This window comes from Sapajus apella, unplaced genomic scaffold, assembly GCF_009761245.1.
Source record: "Sapajus apella isolate SASKATOON/1434 unplaced genomic scaffold, GSC_monkey_1.0 scaffold53, whole genome shotgun sequence".
Classification (NCBI taxonomy): domain Eukaryota; kingdom Metazoa; phylum Chordata; class Mammalia; order Primates; family Cebidae; genus Sapajus; species Sapajus apella.
Window position 1 is genome coordinate 10,864,689 of NW_022436993.1, and position 26,661 is coordinate 10,891,349.

Here is a 26,661-nt window from a genome sequence, read left to right on the forward strand (position 1 = left end):
TTCCTTCCCAGAAGAGAATGAACTTTTTTCTCCCCACCCCAGTGGTGACACCCTCACCTCACTTGCTCTCCTCCCCTAATGGAACACAAAATATTGTCACAAAGATGCACTTTCCGCTTTTCCTAAGATCAGATCCAATGTAAGTTGCTTGCAGTTATTTACCACCTGTATTTCTTCAGTTATTTGTGCTGAAGTCTAAGTACAGTCAGACATTTTCCTTTGATGGTCATGCGAATGGTGTCTAAATATTTCACTTCATTGCCTTGCTTAGTGAATTTTAGGAGTCGCCAAGTAGAAAATGCATTTTGTCCTTTTTAGGTTGATTTGGAACAGGATGCCAGGAGGGTTCACCTTTGGCAAACTCCGCTTCCCTGCTTCACACCTTCTTGGAAATCAAGCTTGGACTAATCCAGTGGGATTGCTGAAGTCCCCATTCCAGGAGCTGTTGGAGGTAGAGAAAGCTCTGTTAATTTTTTACTAGTGTTTGGATCCTTTAATCCTAGCAATTAGTATCTCCTCTGCTATGTGCTGATCCTTAACCACTCCCCATCTCACAATGATGGGAGACCCTTCAGTGCCTATTTTATGTTTTCTGTAACATTTGCTTGAGTTACAATTAGGAAGTTGTATATGTGCACATATGTGTATAATGTGCCATGAACACCCCCGTGCTCCTTATCCAAAGCCCTATTTCCCTATTGCATTTATCCCTCTGGATTTGAATTTTGTTATTTTATTCTCATTATTTATGAAGGGATTATATGACCTAAAAAAAAACACAAAACTTGAAAAATGTGGAAAAGTTCTCCAAACTCTCAACAATCTGCTTTCTCAGCGAAAACTCTGCCAAACCTCAATAATTTTAAATGGTAATGATCAGGTCATAATTCTTTTTCATTCTACTCAAAGATAATTGTAATCATTGTAGTAATGAGCATGGAGAACAAATGTCTGCTTTCTGTTCCCTGAGCCAAGACCACGCTGCTTTCAAAAAGATCAGTTCATCACAATAGTGGACTTGGTAATTTCCTAGGTGCTAATGCACTTCCCATGAAATGAGCAAAAGAATAGTTTTAAATATACATCAGTTTCCATAATTATTTTATGTAATTATTTATGGAGAATGAATGAATCGGAGCAATGTTGTATTGCCCCAAAATTTTGCAGAAAATCACAAAACTGACGATGTAAATTTAAGCAATTCTGTGTCCCTGAAAAAGAGAATGAGTTAAGTGTCATAAACATTAAAAGATCATTATATTCACAAATGTTTTCATTAATTAGTAAAAGCCAGATTAATTCTACAGTGTTCTGTTTTAAACTGATATGAAAATGAAAAGGGACTAAAAAAAGCCCTAAAGCCAGACTGAAGCTATAAAATGTAATGGAGCTAGCATTAGGGGCATGAGAATCTCGCCAACTTGTCCATCCTCAACGCTTCTCTGTGTCTCACCCCTCTCCTCATTTTTATGACTTCCACATTGATCCAGCCCTCCAGATAAATCCTGCTGGCCTAGCAGAAATACCACATAAAGATTATTTCACTCAAGATAAAAGAATAGCCCCCTATTAAAAAGATTAAATCAACATTCTCTAACTTGCCACTTAAGACCTTCTATCAATGTCCCTTCCTTTACCCAGCCACTTTCCTCCAAAGTCACCTGCTGGATAAGTGGAACCATCATTTTTTTTTCTTTTTTTCCAAGACAGAGTCTTGCTCTAGAGTCTTGCTGTGTCGCCCAGGCTGGAGTGCAGTGGTGCCATCTTGGCACCACTGCAACCTCCACCTCCTGGGTTCAAGGGATTCTCCTGCCTCAGCCTCACCTCCTGAGTAGCTGGGACTTCAGGCATGTACCACCACGCCTTTTTTGTATTTTTAGTGGAGACAGGGTTTCACCCTGTTGATCAGGCTGGTCTCAAAGCCCTGACCTCAAATGATCCGCCCAGCTCGGCCTCCCAAAGTGCTGGGATTATAGGCATGGCCACTGTGCCCGGCCAGTGGAACCACTTTCTATAGTGTGCCCATACTGAGCCTTGGACATCTTTCCTAGTTTGGTACCTGCTGTGTACTTAACAGCATGTTACTGTGTTTTCCGTCCCATCTTGTCACACTTACCTTTGTAACGTTGTCTAACTCCAGCTCTCCAGATTTGTAAGTCAGAGAAAGTCAATAAACTTACTTCTTTTGAATTTCCCCCATGGTCAAGGACAAGTGTATCTGCACTAAATGCTTATTAAGGCTCTAAAACAATGGAATTTGGATAAAGCTGGTAGGAATAAAAAGTGAATCTTGGTATAAGAATAGCAGTGAAATATTCTAATGTGGCAATGAGATGCTCCTCAAGAATTTGGAGGAAAAAAATAGAAAATAAGGGGGTGCGTAAAGTCTGTACACTTAGTATAAAACCTTTAGCCACCTTTCCTAGTCCAGGTAGAAAACTGGAGAATTTTTTTCTGGACTAAGTGAATGTCCTCAGGGGAAAATGCCTTCAATGATGGGCATCCAGGGTTCCCCAATGAAATTGCCAGTTTGCCATTTGGTCACTCTATGACAAAGCCTACCAGTTATAAACACCACCACGTGCATGCAGACACACACAGACTCTATCATGTGCTCTGTAATGTCTTTATTTTTTGAGATGGAGTCTCACTCTGTTGCCCAGGCTGGAGTGCAGTGGCATGATCTTGGCTCACTGCAACCTCTGCCTCCTGGGTTCAAGTGATTCTCCTGCCTCAGCCTCCCAAATACCCGGGACTACAGGCATGTGCCACCACACCTGGCTAATTTTTGTATTTTTAGTTGAGACAGGGTTTCACTGTGTTGGCCAGGATGTTCTCAATCTCTTCTTGACCTTGTGATCCGCCCTCCTCGGCCTCCCAAAGTGCTGGGATTACAGGTGTGAGCCACCCCACCAGCCCATGATGATTTATTTTTAAATGTAAAGGAACATTTAAGGATCTATAGGTATTTGAGGAAAGCCTCTAGTATGAAACAGAAAGCCCTAAACAAGCAAACAAATGGGAGAAAAAGAACTTAGAGAAAATAGCCCATAGAGGAAACAAGAAAACATCAAAAAGCAATAATCTAAAAATTACTAGATGATGTTACAACTATGAAACGAACAAAAAAGAGGTTTTCAAATTTAAAATGATAGGAACATTTTAAAACAAATTACTAGAAAATTAAAAGATAAAGACTTTCTTAGAAAGTAGGACAAAATAAGAAAAAGAGGTCGAAAATTAAAATAAGAAGTTAAAAATTGGAGGATCAGTCTAAGAAAAATATAGAAATAAAAAAACACACAGTGGCAGGAACCACTTGACTCTCTTCATGAGTGGAGGTGTCTTGGTGCACCTAGGTCACTTTAATGAGTGCACGGATAATTGTCAGGGAGGGGGATCTTTGTAAAATGCAGATTCTAATTCAGCAGGTTGGTGGTAGCACCTGAGATTTTGCATTTCTGATAAGCTCTTGAGTGATGCCTGTGCTGCGTCCATGGACCACACTTGGAGTAGCAAGGTTCTAGTCTAGGCCATCTCTGCATCTTCCATACTCCTATCTTAGTTGATTAAACCATTTGCAGAGAGTGAGGCCTGTGAAGCAGCAAAGAGTGGTGGATGTTCCTTTGAGCTCTGTGTATCCAAATCTGAACTCACTATCTTTCCTCCAAAATCTTCTTCCCCTGGATATTCTCTTAATTAATATCATCTCTTTGCTTCAAGTTTTCCAAGCAGGAAACCTTTGCGTTAACTCATTAACTTCCCCCTCTAATAGTTCCTTTTTTTTTTTTTTTTTTTTTTTGTTGAGACGGAGCTTCCCTCTGTTGCCCAGGCTGGAGTGCAATGGCATGATCTTGGTTTACTGCAACCTCCGCCTCCTGGGTTCAAGTGATTCTCCTGCCTCAGCCTCCCGAGTAACTGGGATTACAGGCACACGCCACCACACCTGGCTAATGTTTGTATTTTTAGTGGGAGGGTTTCACCATGTTGGCCAGGCTGGTCTTGAACTCCTTACCTTAAGTGATCTGCCTGCTTTGGCCTCTCAAAGTGTTGGGATTACAGGCATGAGCCACCGTGCCCAGCCAACTTCCTCCTCCTAATAGTTCGAATGAAATATTAACTGCCCAGGTATTTCTTTAAGAGATCCTATTTCCTGAGTGTCTTTCTTGCTGTCTCCTCGTCTGTCTGTCCATTGCCTTAAGCCTCTCCAGGTCACATCTCTTTAAATGTACTCTAACCTCCTTACAAAATCTGGTCTCAGATGTGGCTCCGCAGGGATGCTTATAAAATGCAAACATGACCATGCTAATCTCCTCTTTAAGAGACTCTCATAATTCTCCATTTTTAAAAGTAAATAAAATCTAAGCTCATTAAAATGACATTTCAAAGTCTTTCTTGGTTTGGTTTCCTGTCCATTTTTAAAACTTCATCTCCCGCATGTACACACTGCTTAGCCCTGCAGAGCTACTTTCTACTGGAGACCTTTGTATACACCATTGCTCTGCCTGAAACTCCTCACTCCACTATTTTACCTTGGGAACTACTCAGATGGACTCCTGGGAAGCCTGCATTCCCTTCCAGGCAGAGTTGATTCTGTCCTCCATTGTTCTCCAGTAAAGCTGTGTATGTGTCTCTCTCTCTCCTCTCTTTTTTGTCCTTAGCCATATTCTGATTACTATGACCCCTTCTTCACCCAAAATTCCCCTCATGTGAAATTCTAGTATACTGGGATTAACTTTCATGTATGTTTTTGATGACCACAGAAATTTTTATTTGTGAATTCTCTGGGAATTATTTAAAGGAGGAGCAAAGAACTGAGGGTTCAAAATATAAAGGGAGATGAAGTGGGTGTCACAGAAGGAGAAAAGCTTGCACAGAGACATCTTGACAAAGATGAAAAAAAAAAAGAAAGAAGGAGTTCATTCTGATTCTTATAGCTGCATTCAGGTGGTTTTGGAAGGAAGGAAGGAGGGAGAGAAGGGAGCTAAGACTTCTGTGAGAAAAGCTTGGAGCCAGGATGAAGAAGAAAGAGAAAGGTGAGACCATGTGGCAGGACTGGGAGCAGAAGTCAGCAAGTCATGAATGATTGATTCGCAGGACACTGAACATTTGGATACCACCCCACGTATGATATCTGCAACAAGGCAAAATACCTATGCATGCATCTTACTGAAGAAGTCAAAGAGAGTAAAGGCTGATGAGTAGAAATCAAGAGTACAGCAGACACCATTATAAACTTAAAGTATACAACATGCCATTGATGTTATCAGTGTTCTGACCTAAGGGTTTTATTTTAATGAAGGCATAAAAATGTGCAGAAGGGTTCCTTAGGTAGACTCTCTATCTAGGACCCCTCCTCCAAATACCGAGGAGCCCCTAGAGCAGACTCTCCCTGTCCAAGGGTTCCCTTTCCAGCACCCCATAAGAAACCTTCCTCACCCTTGTTACTCAGTTCTACTCACGGATGAGACCATTTCCTTTGGACTGCCTGCTCTTAAAAACTCTTGGATTTAAATGTAATCTTGCTCTCCACCCACCAATATGGAGTTGTTCTGTGCTTCCTGGAGCCACCTTGCCATGTTCTTAGATATCAGTTAACCTTTGCCTCACACGTCTAACTCCAGGTCAGCTATCTTCTTCCTCTCTCAGAGTCCCCACTTCATCTCTCTGCTCTGAAATTCTCTTTCATGGGAGAGATGATCAGATACCCCTGCTTCTCCTTGTATCCAAGATTTTAAAGACAGCTGTGAATTCTTTTTATCATTTTTTTCTTTTAAGGAACCTAAACCCGAGAGAGGATAAAATAGGGTGAGGATTATTATATTTCTTTATATGATATTGATAATAACAGCTTATATTTAATGAACACTTATTTTATGCCAGAAACCAAATATGCTAAACATTTTACATACCTTCAGTGCTGTTATTATCTGTCTGCTGATGAAAAAACAGGGTTCCATGGTCAGTAAGTCATGGAGCTAGACTTTGAACTCATGTAAATGAGCCTCAGACCCATGTTCTTAACCTTCAACTGTGTGGTCTTCCCTAGACCGGAGCCTCTAGAGGGGACGATCTGCAATTTACTACATTTCGTATTCCTGTCACCTTACAGGTGGTTAATACGTAAAGGGCACATGCAGAATATTAGTGGAATGCATTCTGGATTAGGGAACAGAGAGGAGCTTTGCTAGTCAATGAAAGATAGTATTTCAGGTCTACAGAATGTGTACCTTGCAGAGGAGAAGAAGGGAGATTATTTACCATCCAAATCTGAAGGTCATGGATTCTAAACGACTTGAATTCATCTTTGCTGAAGAAATTCTGAATACAGTAAGTCTACAGAATGAGTGACAATGGCGTGGAAACAGCGATTGATTTTTATATTGCTTTTCACAAAGTCAACACATGCAGACAGTCTGACTTGCCTATTGATCTGAGCTAGAGTTGAGTGAGTGAGCTGGGTGTAAAATTCCCAACTCATCACTAAAAGTCAGTCAGTCCTTGAAAGAATATTACTTTCTTTTTTTCCTAACACGAGGGACAATGAAGAATTGAATGCCTAGATTGGGAGCTAAGAGATTACCTTTACTTTGTGGAGTAATTAACACATTAATGAAACAAGAAAATCCTATAAAAGAGGAAGTCTTTATTAAGATAATGGTGGAGGCCTTTTCTATTTCACTGGAAAGATTTGCCAAGTTCAGTGATCTTTAGGAAAGTATAATGATGAAAATAGTTACGTCCAGAGCTCCGAAAATTTGAACTGTCCTTTTTGTTGAAAGACTCTAGCCCAGCCTGTTTTATCCTATTCAAAACTTGCCAAATATTTTATATTGTCAGTCTTTCCCTCCACTCCAAGCCAAGTTGTTAAGCTTTCAAACCAACAAATTTATTATGATAAATGTCATCTCAACGATTTATGTAAAGGCTATTGGACATCTTTTCTTAGTGTTTAATTAATACCAAATTAATATTTTGTATCATCCTATGTGAAGACATTTGTAAATATAGAAGTGAAATAATTTTTTTTTTTTTGAGACAGCCTCACTCTGTTGCCCAGGCTGGAATGCAATGGAGCAGTCTCGGTTCACTGCAACCTCTGCCTCCTGGGTTCAAGTGGTTCACCTGCCTCAGCCTCCTGAGTAGCTGGGATTATAGGTGCCTGCCACCACACCTGGCTAATTTTTGTATTTTTAATAGAGACGGGTTTCACCATGTTGGCCAGGCTGGTCTTGAACTTCTGACCTCGTGATTCACCCACTTTGGCCTCCCAAAGTGCTGGGATTACAGGCATGAGCCACTGTGCCTGGTGAGAAATAATTTTAATCAGTTTTTTTGTGGGGTAATTTACATCTACCAAAGATGATCTATTTTAAGTATACAGCTTTATGAGTTTTGATGAATTTATACAGTCATGCAACCACCCTCACCACAATCATGTTACAGAACATTTTTATCACCTTAAACGTTTACTCATTCCTCCTTGCAATCAATCCCCTCCCCAACTCCTGGCCTCTGATTTGCTGTCTATCAACATAGTTTTGGCTTTGCTAGATTTTCATATGGAATCATACAATACAGAATCACTTAGGAAGTAGTCTTTTGTGTCTTACTTATTGCTGTCCTTGAAAAATATTCTTAAGCAAACAAAGTGACATGCCACATGTTGGCAGAAAAATATTTGCAAAATAATATTAGAAAATTCTTGTATCTAGAATATATGGGTTCTTACGTTGTACACATGCCTGTATGAAGGAGATACAGGTGTGTGTGCACGTGCCTGTATGAAGGAGATACAGGTGTGTGTGCACGTGCCTGGTATGAAGGAGATACAGGTGTGTGTGCACGTGCCTGTATGAAGGAGATACAGGTGTGTGTGCATGTGCCTGGAAGAAGGAGATACAGGTGTGTGCTTCTCAGTTTTGCTAACAGTGGGAGTTCAATGGGGCAGAGAGGGAGGACTGGCCATGATGCTCAGCCACATACTGTAGAGAGAGGCAATTTAATGTTAAATGACACGCCATCCTCCCTTTCTGGCTCCCTTCTCCCAGTCAACTTTTTTCTTTTTCTAGAACTACTCATTATCCCTCATGGCTAAAAAATTAATTGCCTTAGGTGGAGAACTTAATTTCTAGCATCCACACCAAACTCAACTCCGTAGTTTCTCCGTATCTACTGTGTGAGCTGCTTAACTGATGCCCCCTTCTTCCAAATGAAGGATTGCTCAGCGTTTTTGGATTCTGGAATTATTATTTCCTGCTTTCTTTCTTTGGGACTTCTGAATTTCTTTGGTTTTGTTTTTAAGAAGTAACCCAAAATTTCCTATAACACCAAATAAAATGGTACTACCTTTCAAAAAAAAAAAAAAGACAACGAAATTTTTTAAAATAGGCAAAAAGCTAAACAGACAGTTTACCAAAGAAGATAGACAAATGGCAAATATACATAAAAAGATGCCCAACATCTTTGCTCATTAGGGAACTGTAAATTAAAATCACATTGAGATACCTGTGGTGACACAAAGACCTGTTCACAAATGTTCATAGCAGCTTTATTTATAATAGTCCCAAACTATAAACAACTCAAGTGTTTATCAGCTGACGAGTAGATAAGCAAACTGTGGGATGCCCATATGATGAATTGCTACTCAATAATAAAAGGGAACCAGTTACACTACAGAACAGACAAATTACAGAAGCATTATGTTGAGTGAAAGAAGCAGATACAAAAAGACTATATAGAAGAAATTGGGAAGGTTTAAAAAAAATTTTAAAAGCAGTGGCTATTTGAGTATCACAAGTAAAGTATTATATGCTATGGTACATAATCACCCAGTCCTCAAAGAGCCTGCATAATAAGGCACAAAGAGACTCGTCCTCCAAGAGCCTACATGGTATTAGCCAATACAGTAGTAATTACCTAGGGATTTTTCTTAGAAGTGAGATTCTATTGCTCTCCCTCAATTTCAGTTTTGTCTCTGTGCTCATGGAAAGTTTAGTGCATCAGTAGTTGATTTTACAATCAAAATGTAGACTATTTTCATCACTGTAAGTGGTTTCTGTAGTCTCAGCACAGAGTCAGTGGGGATATCAATGGTTCATGCCCTCAAACCATATATCCAGCTGGAAGGGGTGGAAAGTGGAAATGGATTCCACAACCGTCCATGGGTCCCACAGGGATGATGAAAAGTAAAAGTTCCTGGAGCTGAGACAAGGGGCTTCACAGATCTTGGCAAGTGAGTGTCACTATGTTTCAGGTTACAGCCTAGATGTGGTCTCCTCATAGAAGCCTGTCCTGGCCACTCAAAATAAGTGACTTTTCCCCACCCCCATCATGCCATGGCATGTCACCCTCTTTCCCCTTAACATACATCAGTACCCGAACTACCCTGTTAATATCTTTCTTTACTTTTATTCCTGTCTGTTTTACTGCTCCAGAATTCAAGCTCTTTGAAGACAAGGATCTGTGTCTTTTAGTAACTGCCATATCCCAATTCATAGCATGGAATCTGGCACAAATTAGATGTTCTAAGTATGGACTCAATGGTGTCAAATACAATTAAATTCCAATGGGTTAGATAGTAGTGAATAGTAAAGATGTGGAGACCCTGAGTAAAAAATAATCTCCAAAAAAAAATTCCTCATCTGTTTTAAGGACAAAATGATATATAAATTACTCAATACAATGTCTGGCACATAGCAAGATCTCAAAACTGTAGGAGTTACCAATAATAATGACATTGGGATAAATCACCTCATTGTAACAGTAGCACAAAACAGATCTATCCATCCCTTGGTTCTATCACTCTAGAAAGAAATACCTTTTCTTCTTTTTACAAAGTGTATTTTCTTTCTTTCTTTTTTTTTTTTTTTCCTGAGACAGAGTCTCACTCTGTCACCCAGGCTGGAGTGCAGTGTTGTGATTGAGGCTCACTGCAACCTCTGCCTCCCGGTTCTCCTGCCTTAGCCTCCTAAGTAGCTGGAATTACAGATGAGCACTGCCAGGTCCAGCTAATTTTTGTATTTTTAGTAGAGATGGGGTTTCACCATATTGGTCAGGCTGGTCTTGAACTCCTGATCTTGTGATTCGCCTGCCTTGGCTTCCCAAAGTGCTGGGATTATAGGTGTGAGCTGTGAGCCACCGTGCCCGCCGCAAAGTGTATTTTCTTTATTTAAATGTCTTGTTGCTCCCCTACCCATTTTTTGTCACTGCCCAAGAATGTTGGAAGTTAGAACCAAAGCCCCAAACTTGAAGTCTTCTTTCTTTTTTTCATGTCTTAGATCATAGAAAATGTAGTAAAGTTGTAGTTCTGTCTGGTTTTCTAAATTGAATGATTTGGTTTGACTGCATAGTGTAAAGATAGAAGGGAGGCTTGGATTATTGTAACTTTAGAGTCATGTATTCAACCCAAAATACCATTTGTTGCATTAAATCTGTTATTTTATTTTATTTTTTAAACAACAAAATCTCAAAATACCCTTCATCACTTGACATCAGTATCAGCTCAGGTAAATAGCAACTTGCAAGCCATTTGTGCTTTTGTTTTATGGTAGTGGCTGAATAGAGCAGGTATGAAACAGTGTTAGGTTTCTCCATAACATCAAATAGAACAGCCTTATTTCAGAAGATAAGTTTCTATAGATACTATTTAAGATTTTACATGGCACTTCTAAGTTTATCAGATTGTCTGAGTTTTTGAAATGAGCAAATCTACAGGCAAAAGTATTTTTTTCTTTTCTTAAGACAGTTTCTATAGCAAGCTGTTCCTGTTCCCTTTTCGTAAGTGTGGATTCATTTTTTAAAAATTGTTATAAAATACACATAACATAAAATTTACCATTTTGGTCATTTTTAAGTGTATTGTTCAGTAGCATTAAGTATATTCATATTTTACGACCATCACCACTATTCATCATCAGAACTTTTTTTTTAAATCTTTCCAAAGTAAAGCTCCTTACCCATTAAATAGTAGCTTCCCATTCTTTTGTATTCCAGTTTCTGATCGCTATTCTACTTTCTGTCTTTCTGATTTTAGTATTCTAGAAACCTCATGTAACCGGAATCATATACTATTTTTTCATGTAACTGATTTATTTTTTAATGTCTTCAGGTTCATTCATGCTGTAGCATGTGTCAACATTTCTCACTTTTTCAAGGCTGAGTAAAATTTCATGTCTGTATATACCACATATTGTTTATTCATTCATCTGTTGATGGACACTTGGGTTGCCTTCACATTTTTGGCTATTGTGAATAATGCTGCTGTGAACGTGGTTGTACAAATGTCTCTTTCAGATTCTCCTTTCAGTTCTTTTAGATATATACCCAGAAGTGAAATTGCTAGATAGTATATTGTTTCTGTGTTATGTTTTGAGGCATTGTTACACCATTTTCTGTGGTAGCTACACCACCTTACATTCCCAGCCATGGTGCCCAAGTGTTCCAGTTTCTCCACAGCCTCACCAACATTTGTTATTATTTGGTTTTTTTGATGATGGCCATCTTAATGGGTGTGAAGTAGAATCTCATTGTGGCTTTGATTTGCATTTTCCTAGTGATATTGAATATCTTTTTATGTGCCTTTTTTTTTTTGCCATTTTTCTGTGTTCTTTGGAGAAATGTCTGTATGGGTTCTTTGCCCATTTTTCCTTTTTTGAATTGAGTTTGTTGTTTTCTGTTGTTGAGTTGTGGGAGTTCTTTGTATATTTTGGTTATTAATCCTTTATCATGTATATGATTTGCAAGTATTTTTCTTCCATTCTATGAGTTGCTTTTCCATTCTGTGAGTTGATGGTATTTTTTTGATGCACAAACGTTTTTAATTTTGATGTATTCCAATTTGTACCTTTTGGTCTTCCCTCCCCTCCCCTCCCCTCCCCTCCTTCCTTCTTTCCTTCCTTCTTTCCTTCTTTCCTTCTTTCCTTCTTTCCTCCTTTCCTTCTTTCCTTCTTTCCTTCTTTCTTTCTTTCTTTCTTTTCTCTTTCTTTCTTTCTTTTCTTTTCTTTTCTTTCTTTTCTTTCTTTCTCTTTCTTTCTCTCTTTCTCTCTTCCTTTCTTTCTCTCTTTCTCTCTTTCTTTCTTCCTTTTTCTTTCTTTCTCCATGCTTTTGTTATCGTACTCAAGAAATCATGGCCAAATCCAAGGTTACAAATTTTTATTCTTTTCTTCTGAGTTTTTGCCTTATAGTTTTAGATTTCTGAACCACTATGAGTTAATTTTATAGTTTTAGCTCTTAGACTTAGATCTTTGAACCATTTTGAGTTAATTTTTGTGTATGGTATGAGGTAAGACTCCAAATTCTTTTTCATGTGGAGATCTATTTTTCCTAGCACTGAGTAGAATTGGAACTCCTCTGCAAGGGAGTTGAGGAAGGAGGGGAACAGAGAAAGGCGTAGATATGACCAGTTTACTTTTGTTGAAACATAGTTAGTTCTTAAACAAAGATTGTTTTAGTGGACGTTTTCAAAGCTGCTGGTTACTGTTTCAAAGGTCAAATAGATAAATGATTAAGTCGTGCATCACTTAAGGTAGATTTTGACCTCTCACAAGTTGAAGAGTACTGAAGATCTAAGATCATTTACATCCCTCTGGAAGAAAAAATAACATAGCCTTCTAGGGCAAAGAAGAAAAAGACTGAACAGTTACAGGATAGTCCATGGTTCAAAGTACACCTGCCTGGTTTGCTGTTCTTCAAAACCCCATACTTGGTTGGAGTGGCCTCACTCTTACCTGCCAACCTGGGATGCTGGTGATGAACATGTCTTCACCTTTTCTTTGGAGTTTGGTTACCTTATTGACATTTGCTGAATTAGATGGAGAAGGTAGAGGACTTGAGCTGCAGCGACAAAAAAGAAGCCCTGATCTCCAACAGTAAGTAGACACATGGGTCGTACCTGCTCAAGGACTAGGCTCGTTCCTCACCAGTTTTCCCAAATAGCCAGATAAACAAAGGTGCAATGTTTCTTGAGGAAAATTGTGTTGAGAAGCAAACAAGGAAAAATATTTAGAGTGAGGCATGAAATTACTTTTCTAAACACAAATTATTGATCTGTCATTTTGCAAATAATCTGTTTGCAGTTGCCAGGAAGTATCTTCAAGAAATGTGCAGAGAAAGAAATGGCTGATAAGCAGGGACAGTGGATTGAGTTGATCAAAAAGTGAAGATGTGCATAGTCCTTAGTTATTCAGTAAGAAACTTTGTTATTTTAGTTTAAAAATTGTACCTGCTAATTGCTGATGCATTCTCTGGTTTGAATTATATAGGCCTCGAATGGCTGCAGAGAGGGGAAATTTGGTGTTTCTTACGGGGTCTGCCCAAAACATTGAGTTTAGAACTGGATCCCTGGGAAAAATTAAATTAAATGATGAAGACTTCAGCGAATGTTTACATCAGGTAATACACTGGAAATATCTTGAAGTCATTTCATATATCTATATATAGTGACTTAATTGAATAAGTCTAGATTAATCTGTACCTTGAATCTTTTAAAATTACTATTCTTTATTAATACATAGTAGATACACATATTTTTGGGTACATGTGATAATTTGATACATTCATATACTGTGTAAAGTTCAAATCAGGGTAATTGGGATATCAATCACCTTAAATATTTACCTTTTCTTCATGCTAAGAACATTTGGATTGTTCTCTTCTAGCTATTTTGAAATGTACAATAGATTAATTTAACTATAGTCACCCTACTTTGAAATGTACAATAGATTAATTTAACTATAGTCACCCTACTGGTCTACCAAACACTCGGTCTTATTTCTTCTGTCTAACTGTATATTGCACTCATTCATCAACCTGTCTTCAACCTCCCACCCCCTTTCTAGTGTACCTTGAATCTTTAGCATTGAGAACATAATTGGGCATCAGACATGTTCTTGTAAAGGGCAATGGCCTGGGGTTAATGGTGGATAGAGGGAGTATGCTAAAAGAAAGAGGCTCATTGTTTCAGACAATGCACCCTAGTCCAGAGAAGGCATGGAGGGTAGAACTGAAACTCCTCCACAGGGAATGCGAGGAAGGAGGGGACCAAGGATATGTGGAGACGTGACCAGTTTACTTTGGCCACAGAACAGAATTGGCCAGTTATTCTCCTGCCTTACTGGGTGTTTTCAGTTCTTAATAATTACTGCATATTTCAGTCCTAATGTTAGAAGTCAGCATTGTTCAGAGTTACTGTGGGCCATCCACTGTGCTCAGCACGGTACGGTTGTTACCTCATTTGACCTTCACAGCTGTCCTGTGAGGTAGCCTTTATTGTCACCCTAGTTTACGAGAGGTAAAGGAACCCTGAGGCAGTTAAGTAACTTGCCCAAGACATGCAATAAATAGCTGAGCCAAGACTTAAAACCTAAACAGTCTGATTCTAAGCCAGGTTTCTTAATAAGCATCCTAAACTGGGATTATAGGAAAACATACAAATGGAAAATACCTTGATCTATTGTTACTGAAAACCGTAAGTGGAATTGTGCTGTGGCTATTTTAGCTCAGTGTTTATTACACAGGGCATTGTTTTGGTTTTTATAATAATAGGCAAGGTCTTAGTGCTTAAAGTAGAATACTCAAGTTTTTAGTTATATTACTATAAGATAGATACGATATTTTCACTAGTGCTCTTCATTTCTTCTTCTTCTTTTTCTAAAATTAGATCCAGAAAAACAAAGAAGATATTATAGAGTTAAAAAGGAGTGCAGTTGGTCTGCCTCAAAATATATCTAGTCAAATCCATCAGCTTAATTCCAAGGTAAGTCTGACATCCACATCATAAGAGCTGATGAGTTCTCCTGAACTCATCAATTCAAAAGTTCGGTGAGTTCTCCTGAATTCAACTTTGTAAGTAACCATTTTGTAGGGGATATACCAAGTTTGCATGCTCTTTAGAGATTTAGCATGCAATTGTGCACCGTTTGGTTAAATGACACAGCTCTAATGGTGGCTGTAGAAGTGATGGGCAGAAGGTAGGAGATGCTGTGCAAGAGCTTGTTGCAGAAGTAGGCCTTGGGCCGGGAGCGGTGGCTCACTGCAAGTGAATAGATGATTAATATCAAAACTGCCTGTCATCCCAGCAGTTTGGGAGGTCACAGTGGGAGGATTGCTTGAGCCCAGGAATTGGAGACCAGCCTGGGCAACATAGTGAGACCCTGTCTCTACCAGAAAAAAAAAAAAAAAAAGCTGGGCATGGTGGCATGAGCCTGTATTCACAGTTACTTAGGAGGCTGAAGTGGGAGGATAGCTTGAGCCAGGGAGGTTGAGTCTGCAGTGAGCTATGATCATGCCACTGTGCTGTGCTCCAGCCTGGGCAACAGAATGAGACCTTGCCAAGAAAAGCAAGCAAGCAAGTGGAGGGGAAGGGAAGGGAAGGAGAGGGGAGGGGAGGGGAGGGAAAAGGAAGGGGAGGAAAGGGGAGGGGAGGGGAGGGAAAAGGAAGGGGAGGAAAGGGGAGGGGAGGGAAAAGGAAGGGGAGGAGAGGGGAGGGGAGGGAAAAGGAAGGGGAGGAGAGGGGAGAGGAAGGAAAAGGAAGGGGAGGAGAGGGGAGGGGTGGGGAGGGAAAGGAAGGGGAAGAGAGGGGAGGGGAGGGAAGGGAAAAGGAAAGGGAGGGGAGGAGAGGGGAGGGAGGGGAGGGAAGGGAAGAAAGAAGGCAAGGGAAGGGAAGAAGGGAAGGGAAGGGAAATAAAGGGAAGGGAAGAAAGAAGGGAAGGGAAGGAAAGAAGGAAGGGAAGGGAAGAAAGAAGGAAGGGAAGGGAAGAAATAAGCCTTGCTCAAGTTCTGAGAGCAACCTTCTTATTGGCAAAGTGGATGTATCACTGACATTTATGAAAATTCCCACAGTCACTGTGTACAGAGAAGCAATCAGTCAACTTATCAATGGGTTGTAATAAAAAAAAAACAAACAAACCCTTAAAGAAACAGAAATCTATGTGATAGGAGGGAATAGGAAGGAAGAAAATCCTGAGGGGAGAGGAGTAAAGAGGAAAAAGGCAATAAAAGCAGGAATGAACAGACAAAGTGTGCCCCTAGCAGAGGGCGTTAGCAAAATATGTCACGGATATAACATTACATGTGAAATACCTTTGAAGCAGCTAATTGAAGCTTTTTCTTCCCCATTGCCAGCTTGTGGATCTTGAGAGAAAATTTCAAGGCTTGCAGCAGGTAGGTCTCATTCTGCTAGATACCTAACATCTTTCACAGAAAACATTCTAGAATCACTAATAGAGCCACTATTAGCATTTTGAGGGTGAATGGATGATTAATATCAAAAACTTGCTTTTTCCCATAATTTAATTCTTATCCCAGCATGTGTTTCCCGGGATGCAGATGCAGAGCTGAGCCTAAGACATGAAATGCTGAGGCTGAGGTTGCTGAGCCTGTTGGGTCTCCTGACCCTGAGTTCGCAGCCCACAGCCCACATGCTTGTCCCTTTACCACTACCCTGTGTGTACTGTGCTTGCTCAGCTAGTGACTCCCAACTTGCTGCTTCTCCCATCAGGGACTGGCGCTTGGAAAGCCAAGCATCCTCTCTGACCCTTAGCTCAGAAGTCTAGGTGTATCACAAGATATTCCAAATTTTCTTAAAACTACATTTGCTGGCAATCAAACTTGAACAGCTTCTTAGTGAAAACATTCTACAACTGTATTACATGCTTGTAGATTGATCTATGTAAACTTAGGTTTTTTACCCTTTTGTAGGTAACTGGCCTTTTAAAGACTTTCATGGATGCCATAGGTTTCTATGCAGAGAAATACACAGAATCTCCTCATATTTCAAATTTTGCATAAAAGTGTGAGGATTCCAATGTAAGAATTTCTGCACAAATCTTCTTCATCTGTTTTGCTTATGCTTCAAACATTTTCCTCTGCTTTTAAGTTTGATCTGTCCCACAGTAAGGGACAGATACAGAAAAGGGAATCATGCAGATTGAGGCAGGCCTCACCATTCTGGCAAGGATTGCTGCTGCAAACCTTTTTTGTCATTCGATGAACAAGTTCACGTATTTTTTTTCTCCACTTAGATAATGCATTGACCCCTCTGCTGTCATTTTTTAGAGAGTAGCTGAGCGAATGATAATGAGTAAAGAACAATGCTGTGGGCTGTGACACTGCACTCAAGTTTTGTCTCCTGTGGGGCTTCATTATTTTCACCAAAGGTCAAAGGCTGGAGGCCACATTCAGGCAGTCCTCCTATCTGCCTCCCTCAGGAGGAACACTGAATGATTTTCAAATGTGAATGCCTTTGTGCCTTCGGAGAGGGCGAGTGCTCTGTGGCCACCACAGTCCCTGCCACTCCCTATTCCTCTTCCTCCTGACTGTAGATTTCATTTTCTGCTGGGCCCCTGGAGGCTTTTAAGTTTTTAGTCCCCAGACAGTGTTGCTTTTGTCCGATAGAAAACCTTTGAATGAGTTTGTGGTTAATGTTCTCGAGAGCGTTCTTTGATGGACAGAGCCAATTGTGGTGCTAGCACAAAGATAAACAAGTAGAATAATGGAATTTAACAAGGTTCATAAAGACACCCCTAGATGTACTGTCACCTAATTTACGGCCAAAGTGGAGAAGGAATGGGCTTTGCAGAAAATGGTGTTAAGTCAGTTGGCTTTCCTCTGGCTTTCCACTTCATCTGTTCAATGAATGAAACAGAATTAATTTTCTTTGTGAGTCACTAGATATAGAGTATGTTGTGTTTGTATGTGTGTATGTGTATATATGTACATATATATATATATATATATATATGAAATGTAATAAACAGTTTGCCCCTATTTTAACCTTTTAAAAACAGATAATTAGGTTGGGTATGGTGGCTCATGCCTGTAATCCCAGCACTTTAGGAGGCTGAGGTGAGTGGATCATGTGAGGTCAGGAGTTCGAGACCAGCCTGGCCAATATGGTGAAACCCTGTCTCTACTAAAAATAAAAAAAATTAGCCAGGTGTGGTGGTGCACACCTGTAATCCCACTACTCAGGAGGCTGAGGCACAAGAATAGCTTGAGCCCAGGAGGTGGAGGTTGCGGTGAGCCAAGGTCACACCACTGCACTTCAGCCTGGGCGACAGAGTGAGGCTCCATCTCAAAAAGTTTTCTCTGCACCCAAAGGCAATAAAAATCTTACAAGATTGAAACTGGTAGCTGACATAAGGTCAGGTTCCCCAGGTTATGTAGATGGAGTTGTAGACAAAGGTAGGTCTGTTTGTGATCTGGGCTGAAAGCAGTCAGGTGAGCAACAGGGTGAAGAGTATGTCTTAGGTGGCCACATTTCAAACAAAGGGACTTGGAGCAGAAGGAGTTCAGTGACCTTAACCCATGGAGGAGGGGCAGGGGGCAGATGATCATATTTCAAAGGCTCACCTGGAAGGACCAAAGATAAGAATCACAGGTAAAAAAACCGACTGGAATCTCCATTTTTATTTTCTCTGTGCAATAGGAATATCCATTATTATTTCCACACTGGAAACCTTTACTCTTGTCCACTGAGGTCTCTCTCTCAGGTGAATCATACTTTTCCAAAACAAAGTGAGAATCTTCTCCCCCCATACCTCATCCCAACCATGGTCAAAAGCATGTTGAGAGTTAAGGAGTAGAAAGAAGACTGATAATAGGAAACACCTTTTGTTTTTTCACAGGAGAGGTGATTTGAAGAAGAACGTAAGTAATAGCTTTGCAGTCTGGAGGGAGACCCCCTTCGACTACGATTTAAATGTAATCCCACACACACACCGGAATGGTAACGTGTCTTTTGTTGCTGCCGACTGCAGGTCATCTCATTGACTGTCCTGTCTTTGTTTCAGACTGTTGACAAAAAGGTTTGTAGCAGCAATCCTTGCCAGAACGGTGGAACCTGCCTCAACCTGCATGATTCCTTTTTTTGTATCTGTCCCCCACAGTGGAAGGTGAGTCACTTGCTCTTTGGTTAAGAATGATGGTTGGTCAGCATCTGTGGTTTCCTTGGAATCATTCAGGCATATTTAATTCTCCATCCAAAGTTTCTAGGATTCTGTGGCCTCCTGAATCAAAATGAAGTATGCCATGTATGCTAAAATCCAAACAGTGGTGAGTTTGATTACAGAACCCACTGAACACTAAAGCCATTGAAAGGAGAGGTTCACTTGATTGGATAACTACTTGGAAAAGCACAGTATTTCTGTTAGAATTTATTTAAATTGTTCAGCATTAGAAAGTACCAAACAAATCTTGGCATGCCTAGATAAATTTTCTTTTTCTTTTTTTTTTTTCTGATAATGGTGAAACTTTCCCAGCATGCACATTAAACAAAATGTTAAGTAAGTATTTCCAGACATAGTACCATTGTGAACTGAGGATTCTATAACGTTTAGATAAGGATTCTCCTCCTGTGACTGCTGTGATCTTATGAAGAGCTCTTTGGTTCTATTAGGGGAAATCTGAGTTCTAAAGGAAGAATAGCTAGGGGTTAATATTAGTATTATTGTATTTGGCTTTACTGAGGACTTATTTACTGTCCACATATAAATCCTTAAACATATCGTGTGAATGTTGGCCTCAGATACCTCTGTGACCTGTGGCACCTGACTTTGTTCTTTATGTGACCACAGGGTCCTCTCTGCTCAGCTGATGTTAATGAATGTGAGATTTACTCAGGAACACCCTTGAGCTGCCAGAATGGAGGCACGTGTATAAATACAATGGGAAGTTACAGGTAACTTTTTTTTTTTTTTGTAAATATCAGTTATATTTTTGAAGGCCTAAAACATTGCATAGTTAAGAGCATCCTAAACTATCTATCTATATTCCAGCAAAAGTTAGTACTCCATGAAGAAGTATTTAGCTCTTACTTAATGTCTATATAGCTGTTTTCACTTAAGTGAAGAAAAGCTCCTGAGTCCTCTGTTCTCACCCTGTGAAGAAATCCTTGCTCTGGAAGGATGCTCTTGTGGTTGGCACAGAGAGTAAGCATGGCCTGGTGCAAGAGTAGCTGAAGCCTTAGGAAGAGCCAGAGCATTGAAGGGGAGCACTGAATGGCCTTAAGTAGAAAAGGGGACACCCTACCACACCAGTGCTCCCCGGCTGTACTTGTTCCATATATTAGTAAGCTCATAGTTTTGAGTGAGGAGAGCTTTATTCAATGCTGTGTCAAAATCTGACCACAACAAGGTCAAAGGTTAAACTGAGGTTCAATGAATGAAGTAACTCTCACTGCATTTCTTCAGTTAGCCACAGGTTCCTGACCACAGTAATCATACAGCTGTATCTTCTCTTCTGATTTATTCTGTCAAGTGACCTGTCCATAGCATTCTCCCACTCAGCGCAGGTGTCACTTCCTGCAGGAAACCTCCCCTTTCCTTATTGAGCAGAGTGAGGCATCTCAGGTCCTCTGTGTTCCCACCGTGCTCTGGGATACCCATCATCAAAGCTTTACTGACACACACATTGTCTTTCTAATAACGAAGTCCAAAACTTTAGGGAAGAGCAATGGCAAACTTACTTTTGTACAGTTCTTTAAAGTTGCCTTTTAAACTAGGCATTGTCTTTCCTGATAGTTTGGCTGGTCTCTTTTATTGTGTGATTTTTCAAAGATTAAGAAATAAATTCTGTTATAGCATGAACAAATGCTTTCAATACTCTGGAGTAGAATCTCATTGGATTACAGAGCAATTATTTGATCTCTTACTGGAGTCTCTGCTGTCTTGTTCTTCAGTCTCCTCATAACAATATCCATTCTAGTCTTTCCAGCAAAAATGAGTGCAGTAATTTTGTTTTTAACCCATCACTGTTAATGCACACTCCTAAAAAAGCAGTCCCAAGCCTTCTCTTTTTATTTGATACTTTCGTTTTTTGGATCTTTAAAACTTTTGCTCATTCCAGGCTATAAACTCAAATCATTCCAACTTACTGCTAGATATGTCTATGAGTTCAGTCATTATGCAAAACTAAAATTAACCGCTTCTGATTTAAATTTAGTATTATGTTATTAAAGAGCTTTCTGCTTCCAGGACCCTGTTTCTTATTTAAATGAAGCCTCTTCTCCCTGCTTATTTATATTAGGCTTGGGCTAGAAGCAAAATGCAGTCTAACCTCGCTTTTCCTTGAACCCCTTATCTCCTAATTTCTGTTGATGGACATTTATGGAGGAGAATTCCTCCTTAGAGTTACCAGTGGCAAATGTCTGGACTCCTAGCACTTCTGCTTTCTGACCTTCCTGATATCTAGGAATGTTGTAGAGATTAGATTTCACTCCTGCCCTTTGTTTCTCATCACCGTCTGTTGGGGTCTTGTGGGCCAGTAGAGCGACAAGTATGGGCACGTGGGGATGAGATCCACAGACCAAGCTAAAGTTGTTGCTATTGCTGTTTTCAGCACATTATCTTTTTCCTCTCTGCAAAATGGAAAACATAACAAAACAAAAATCCCTTTAATAGTCACCACTGTTTGCAGCATGTCAGAGGTTAGAGTTCTTTATCCAGACACACACATATGATGGAATGAGACCTGGGAGGCAGGGAACCATGTATTTGTCAAAAGCTGCATTTCTAAGTGACAGATTCAACTTTGTAAGAGCAGTACCAAATTCTCTCTTGCACTCTTTTGTAAAGGAGAGCAAGAATGCAGAAGAACGGATGGTGTGTGGTTGACTTTAGAAATGATCTTAATTCCTAGTCTCTGTCCTTCATAGATTTGCTGGAGGACATTAGAGAACAGAGCATCTAAGTCAGGTTTCTTTCTCTTGAGGTGGGAATAGTTTCTGAAACCTCATAAATCCCATTTTATTATCTACACTTTAAGTACCCTAATTCAGGCATATGTTGGACACTTTTTGAAGGAATAAAAGAAAATGAAAGAAGGTGCATGAGCGTAAGATTAAATTATTGCTTTGTGGAGTCTACGTGTAATGAAACAAGTGAACATTTGGGTACTTTCTTGAGTTCGATTAATTGTGCGAGGTTAAATCCTTGTTAATCAGCAGGCTAGAAAACCCTTTAGCTGAAAGAAAACTTGAGCCACAGAATCATCTGGACCTGCAGAAATGTAGTCATGGCATCAAAGTTCACTTTGGAGTTTGGACCTCCTTCAGTTTCTTTTACTCTTTGAACTCTTTTACTTGGACAGAAAAGGGAGTCTTTAACTGGATTAATAATTTGTCATTGTAACGACCTCTGAAAAAGTACAAATACTCATTACTGGGAAGTCCTGTTTCATAGGTAAGCTTTTGATAGAAATTCTTTTTTAGAACAATGATTATAGCACAAGAAACATCATTTTCTGTTTCCACGGATTCTTTTGGCTTGGGGTCTAGACACCAAGAGCTTCAGACAGCTAACAAAATGATATTTCGTCATTTCTCCATGCTGTTATTGCCTCTTGCTTCTAAAGACTTGATTCTTATTGTTCCCCAGCTTACTTTGTGTTTTGTTTGTTTTGTTTTGTTTGTTTTTGAAATGGAGTCTCACTCTTGTTGGGGCTGGAATGCAGTGGCTGCGACCTCTGTCTCCTGGGTTCAAGTGATTCTCTTGCCTCAGTCTCGTGAGTAGCCAGAATTACAGGCACCTTTCACCACACCTGACTAATTTTCGTATTTTTAGTAGAGATGGGGTTTCGCCATGTGGCCAGGCTGGTCTCGAACTCCTGGCCTCAGGTTATCTGCCTGTCTCCACCTCCCAAAGTGCTGGGATTACAGATGTGAGTCGTCATGCCTGGCAGCCTCCCCTGCTTACTTTGGATTTGAGACAGCCCTTGGGATCTGAACTCGCCATACATGGATGCTGTGTGTTATACACTTAGGGCTCAGATCTAGAAGGCTTTACAGAAAAACAAAAAGTTGAGTTTGTCTAATTTTCCAGAAGCATGATGATTAGTAAATTTTCTTTCATTTATTTCCATTCATATCACTGTTAGATTTTTACATCGTACAGAGCTTAAAAAATGAGGATAATCTGGTTTTAGCTCAGGTGGTAGTTAGGTTTTAAACTTATTACCTCTTTCAGTCAGTCAGTAAAATTAGTATTGAACCATGAACTCTAACACAAGTTAAACTATGACTATCAAAGTGTATTAAACCTCTTCTCAATTGCCAAAATGCACTTGCAGCATTTTCCAAGAAAAGGCTAGCTTCGCTCTTCTGGAACCAAATTGGCAATAAAAGGTCATTAGAAAAGAGACTTCTGCTAAATCAGTAACTAATGACGAAAGCAGGGATAGTAGTAAGTTAGTTTTAAAAATACAATATATGGCTTTTATTTTCATTTAGAGAGGTATATAAGTAATTGTTCCTTTTTTAAAGGCCATTCTCAAGACACCCTGAGAGTATATTTTGCCTGTAAACCCCGTTATGTTAAAAAAGCACATAAGGCTGGACACAGTGGCTCATACCTGTAATCCCAGCACTTTGCGAGGCCAAGGTGGGTAGAACACCTGATGTCAGGAGTTTGAGAGCAGCCTGGCCAACATGGTAAAACCCTGTATCTACCAAAAAAATACAAAACTTAGCTGACATGCTGGCACGCATCTGTAGTTCCAGCTACTTAAGAGGGAGAGGTGGGAAGATGGCTTGAACCCTGGAAGCAGATGTCGCAGTGAGCCAAGACCATGCCACTGCACTCCAGCCTGGGTGTAAGACCCTGTCACAAAACAAAACAAAACAGGTGCATAAAAATGCAGCTCGTTCATATAGCTCTACTTTTCAGAATATAAGAATGTAACATGCAAAAGCAATGATGCAGGAGTCAAATAGACCTAAGTGTCTATTTATCTTCTGCCACTTACTCATTTTGTGGTTTTGGAAAATATGAGTCTGTAAAATGGGATTAATAATACTTGTCTCTGAGGATCATAGCAAGGAATCCTATGGTTTACTTGACTTTTTTCCTCCCTTTATCTTCTCACATCATCTAAACTTAAATGAAAGAAGTGTACTTTGTAGCTATTCAGAAAACAGAATAAGTTTAATGCCTATTCATCTCCCAGTGATAATAGCAAGGATGGAGGAAGAGAGAGATAAAGAGAAAGGATTTAACTGCAGGTCCATGAACCGGGATCTCCTCTCAAATCTTACGTCATTTTGCAATCGTTAAGCACTTAGTAATAAAATAAAGACAATCTTCTGAGCACTTCCTGTAGGGGAATGCCTTTGGACTGCAATATGACCATAGTTCTCAGAGATTACCTCTGTTATTTTATAAGAAACTGAGGCAGAGGAGTTAGTATATTGTCTGGGTGAACACTTAACAGGAAGAACCAAAATTTAAACCTAGGCGGTCTTATCCCAGGGGTTCCAAAACACTCAGATCTCCCAGATAAAGAAAATAGAAAGCTAGGGCCAAGCGCAGTGGCTCATGCCTGTAATCCCAGCACTCAGGGAGGCCAAGATGGGCGGATAATGAGGTGAGGAGTTTGAAACCAGCCTGGCCAACATGGCAAAACCCCATCTCTACAAAAATACGAAAATAGCCCGGTGTGGTGGCGGGTGCCTGTAATCCTAGCTACTTGGGAGGCTGAGGCAGGAGAATCGCTTGAACCTGGGAGGTAGAGGTTGCAGTGAGCTGAGATCACGCCATTGCACTCCAGCCTGGGCAACAAGAGCAATACTTCATCTGAAAAAGAAAAAAAGAAAAAGAAAAGAAGAAGCTAGTAACAGTTGGTTTAAAGATTCTTCAGCCAGCCACGGTGGCTCACACCTGTAATCCCAGCACTTTGGGAGGCCATGGCAGGCAGATCACCTGAGGTCAGGAGTTCAAGACCAGCCTGGCCAACATGGTGAAACCCCGTCTGTACTAAAAAAAATAAAAAGTTAACTGATGTGGCAGCACTATGCCTGTAGTCCCTGCTACTCAGGAGGCTGAGGCAGGAGAATTGCTTGAACCCAGGAGGCAGAGGTTGCGGTGAGCCAAGATCGTGCCACTGCATTTCAGCCTGGGTGAGAGGGTGAGACTCTGTCTCAAAAAAAAAAAAAAAATTCTTAAACATTTTTGGCAGGTGTTGGGACTGGTGGTGAAATAAACTTTTAGTAAGGAAGCCTCCTGGATCATATGCTCAAGTATGTGTATAAACCGTTTTAAAGTTCTATAATCCTTAAGAGTCAAAATTCTCTATACAAATATTTTATGTAAAGATGGGAGGACAAAGAGGAAAGAAAACAATATGAGAAGGAAAGCAGAGAGATGTAGGGAAATAAATAGCTGTGGGTGGGAACGCATGATTTAATTTCTCTGTAAGTTTAATTATTTGTAATTATTTTCCTATGACTTTATCTTAAAGAGAAAGGCAACTTTGGGATGCTCAGAAATGTCATGTGTTAATGAATCCGCTTTTATGTAAATATATACTGATGTTGTCAATTGCATTGAGCATATTTATACGAAGAAATATTTATCTACCTGAAACTCGCATTTAATTGGGCATGCTGTATTTTGATTTGCTAAGTCTGGGCTCCCAACACGAGTGTATGGACGGTGTTCCCTGCATTCTTACTCTCCATCTCTGGCCACAGTCATTGCTCTCCTCTTCCTTAGAAGCTACCAAAACACTGCCACCCCAGCAATTGCTTCAGGGACCCACCATGGGCAAGCTGAATCCTGTGCCTGGAGTTTGGTTCTTGATGCCGTTCAAGCAGTCAAATGCTAATTTCCCACACTGTCATTCATACATGGTCATCCGTGGAGATTACTAAGCTCCTGTACCTCACTATGTCTTGTGAAAGAGCTGTTTTACTTTGTAGGATGGCATGGGAGGGAGGCTGGCCACGCAGGTGCTCCCTGTTCCTTGTCTCTGACCCCTGGCACCTACAGTCATTTCCTCCATGACAGCTTTTCTTGCCAATTCTGCTCAAGTCTAGCAATCGGCAACCTCTGGGCCTGGCCCTCCCTCCCCATCAGATGTGCACAGGCGTGTGGAGATAGGCTCAGCCGTCTGGGATTCCTCTACCCTTCCTCCTCCCCCAGCTCCCAGTCTCAGACCAGATAAGTTCCCATTACGCTGCAGAGATAAGGCTAAAGCAGCTTTAACAGTCACATGTTTAAAACAATATTGATTATTATTGGACTAAAATCTTCTAGTAACAAAGCACCCACTGCTAGCTTAGGCATAATGTAATACTCACCACATTTTGTTGGAAATTCAAATGTGCCTGTGAAAAAATGTCATGATATTATATTATATAACTATACCTTTTATGGCTAGAAGACATATTGCCCTTTGTAATATAATAATAACAATAATAGACTGTGAGGTGTGGATACTGGATTGCATGTGGGGTTATATAATCCTAGAGAGCATTTGGGAGTTATCAGTGTAGCCCATGTTGCCTGTGCTTCTTGGCAGATCCGATTGGACAGATGATGAATGGATTTGCTGATCTCTCCCTTTACCTTCCTGAACTAACTCTATTACCTTTGGCTTATACACATCTGACCTTTGAAAATGCTGTTTGATGACCTGATAACACAAGAATTTATAGTGCGAGGCTTACCAGATAATAAGTTGTGATTCTCTAATACCGTATTTACTCAATCCATCACTTGGAGCAGAGCAAAGTGATTTTCTCCCAAGAGTCCAGTCAGTAAATTTGCAATGGTGGCTTATGATTCCACGTTAACATCGTGGATTTGCAATTTGAATTGTTTTTCTCATTAAGAGACAAGAACTGGCCCCAAAACACAAGCCCTGACATTGTGTTCTTGTGTAACCAAC

The 26,661-nt window shown here is 40.1% G+C and overlaps 1 protein-coding gene and 1 long non-coding RNA gene across 2 annotated transcripts in view; one reads left to right on the forward strand and one right to left on the reverse strand.

Annotated features, from left to right (window-relative positions):
* Window positions 1-2,834: 2,834 nt before the first annotated feature.
* LOC116527228 lies at window positions 2,835-26,655 on the reverse strand. The gene is made up of 3 exons (XR_004258439.1): window positions 25,531-26,655; window positions 19,758-19,760; window positions 2,835-2,846 (listed from the first exon to the last, which is right to left on the reverse strand). It is a non-coding gene; the product is annotated as an uncharacterized LOC116527228 (long non-coding RNA).
* Window positions 12,253-26,661, forward strand: part of CUBN (cubilin) — a 287,868-nt gene continuing 273,459 nt past the window's right edge. The window contains exons 1-6 of the mRNA XM_032244141.1: window positions 12,253-12,869; window positions 13,263-13,392; window positions 14,660-14,755; window positions 16,123-16,161; window positions 18,792-18,893; window positions 19,575-19,678. Coding sequence (XP_032100032.1) covers window positions 12,655-12,869; window positions 13,263-13,392; window positions 14,660-14,755; window positions 16,123-16,161; window positions 18,792-18,893; window positions 19,575-19,678 — 686 coding nt within the window. The 5' untranslated portion in view covers window positions 12,253-12,654. The remainder of the gene's footprint in view (window positions 12,870-13,262; window positions 13,393-14,659; window positions 14,756-16,122; window positions 16,162-18,791; window positions 18,894-19,574; window positions 19,679-26,661) is intronic.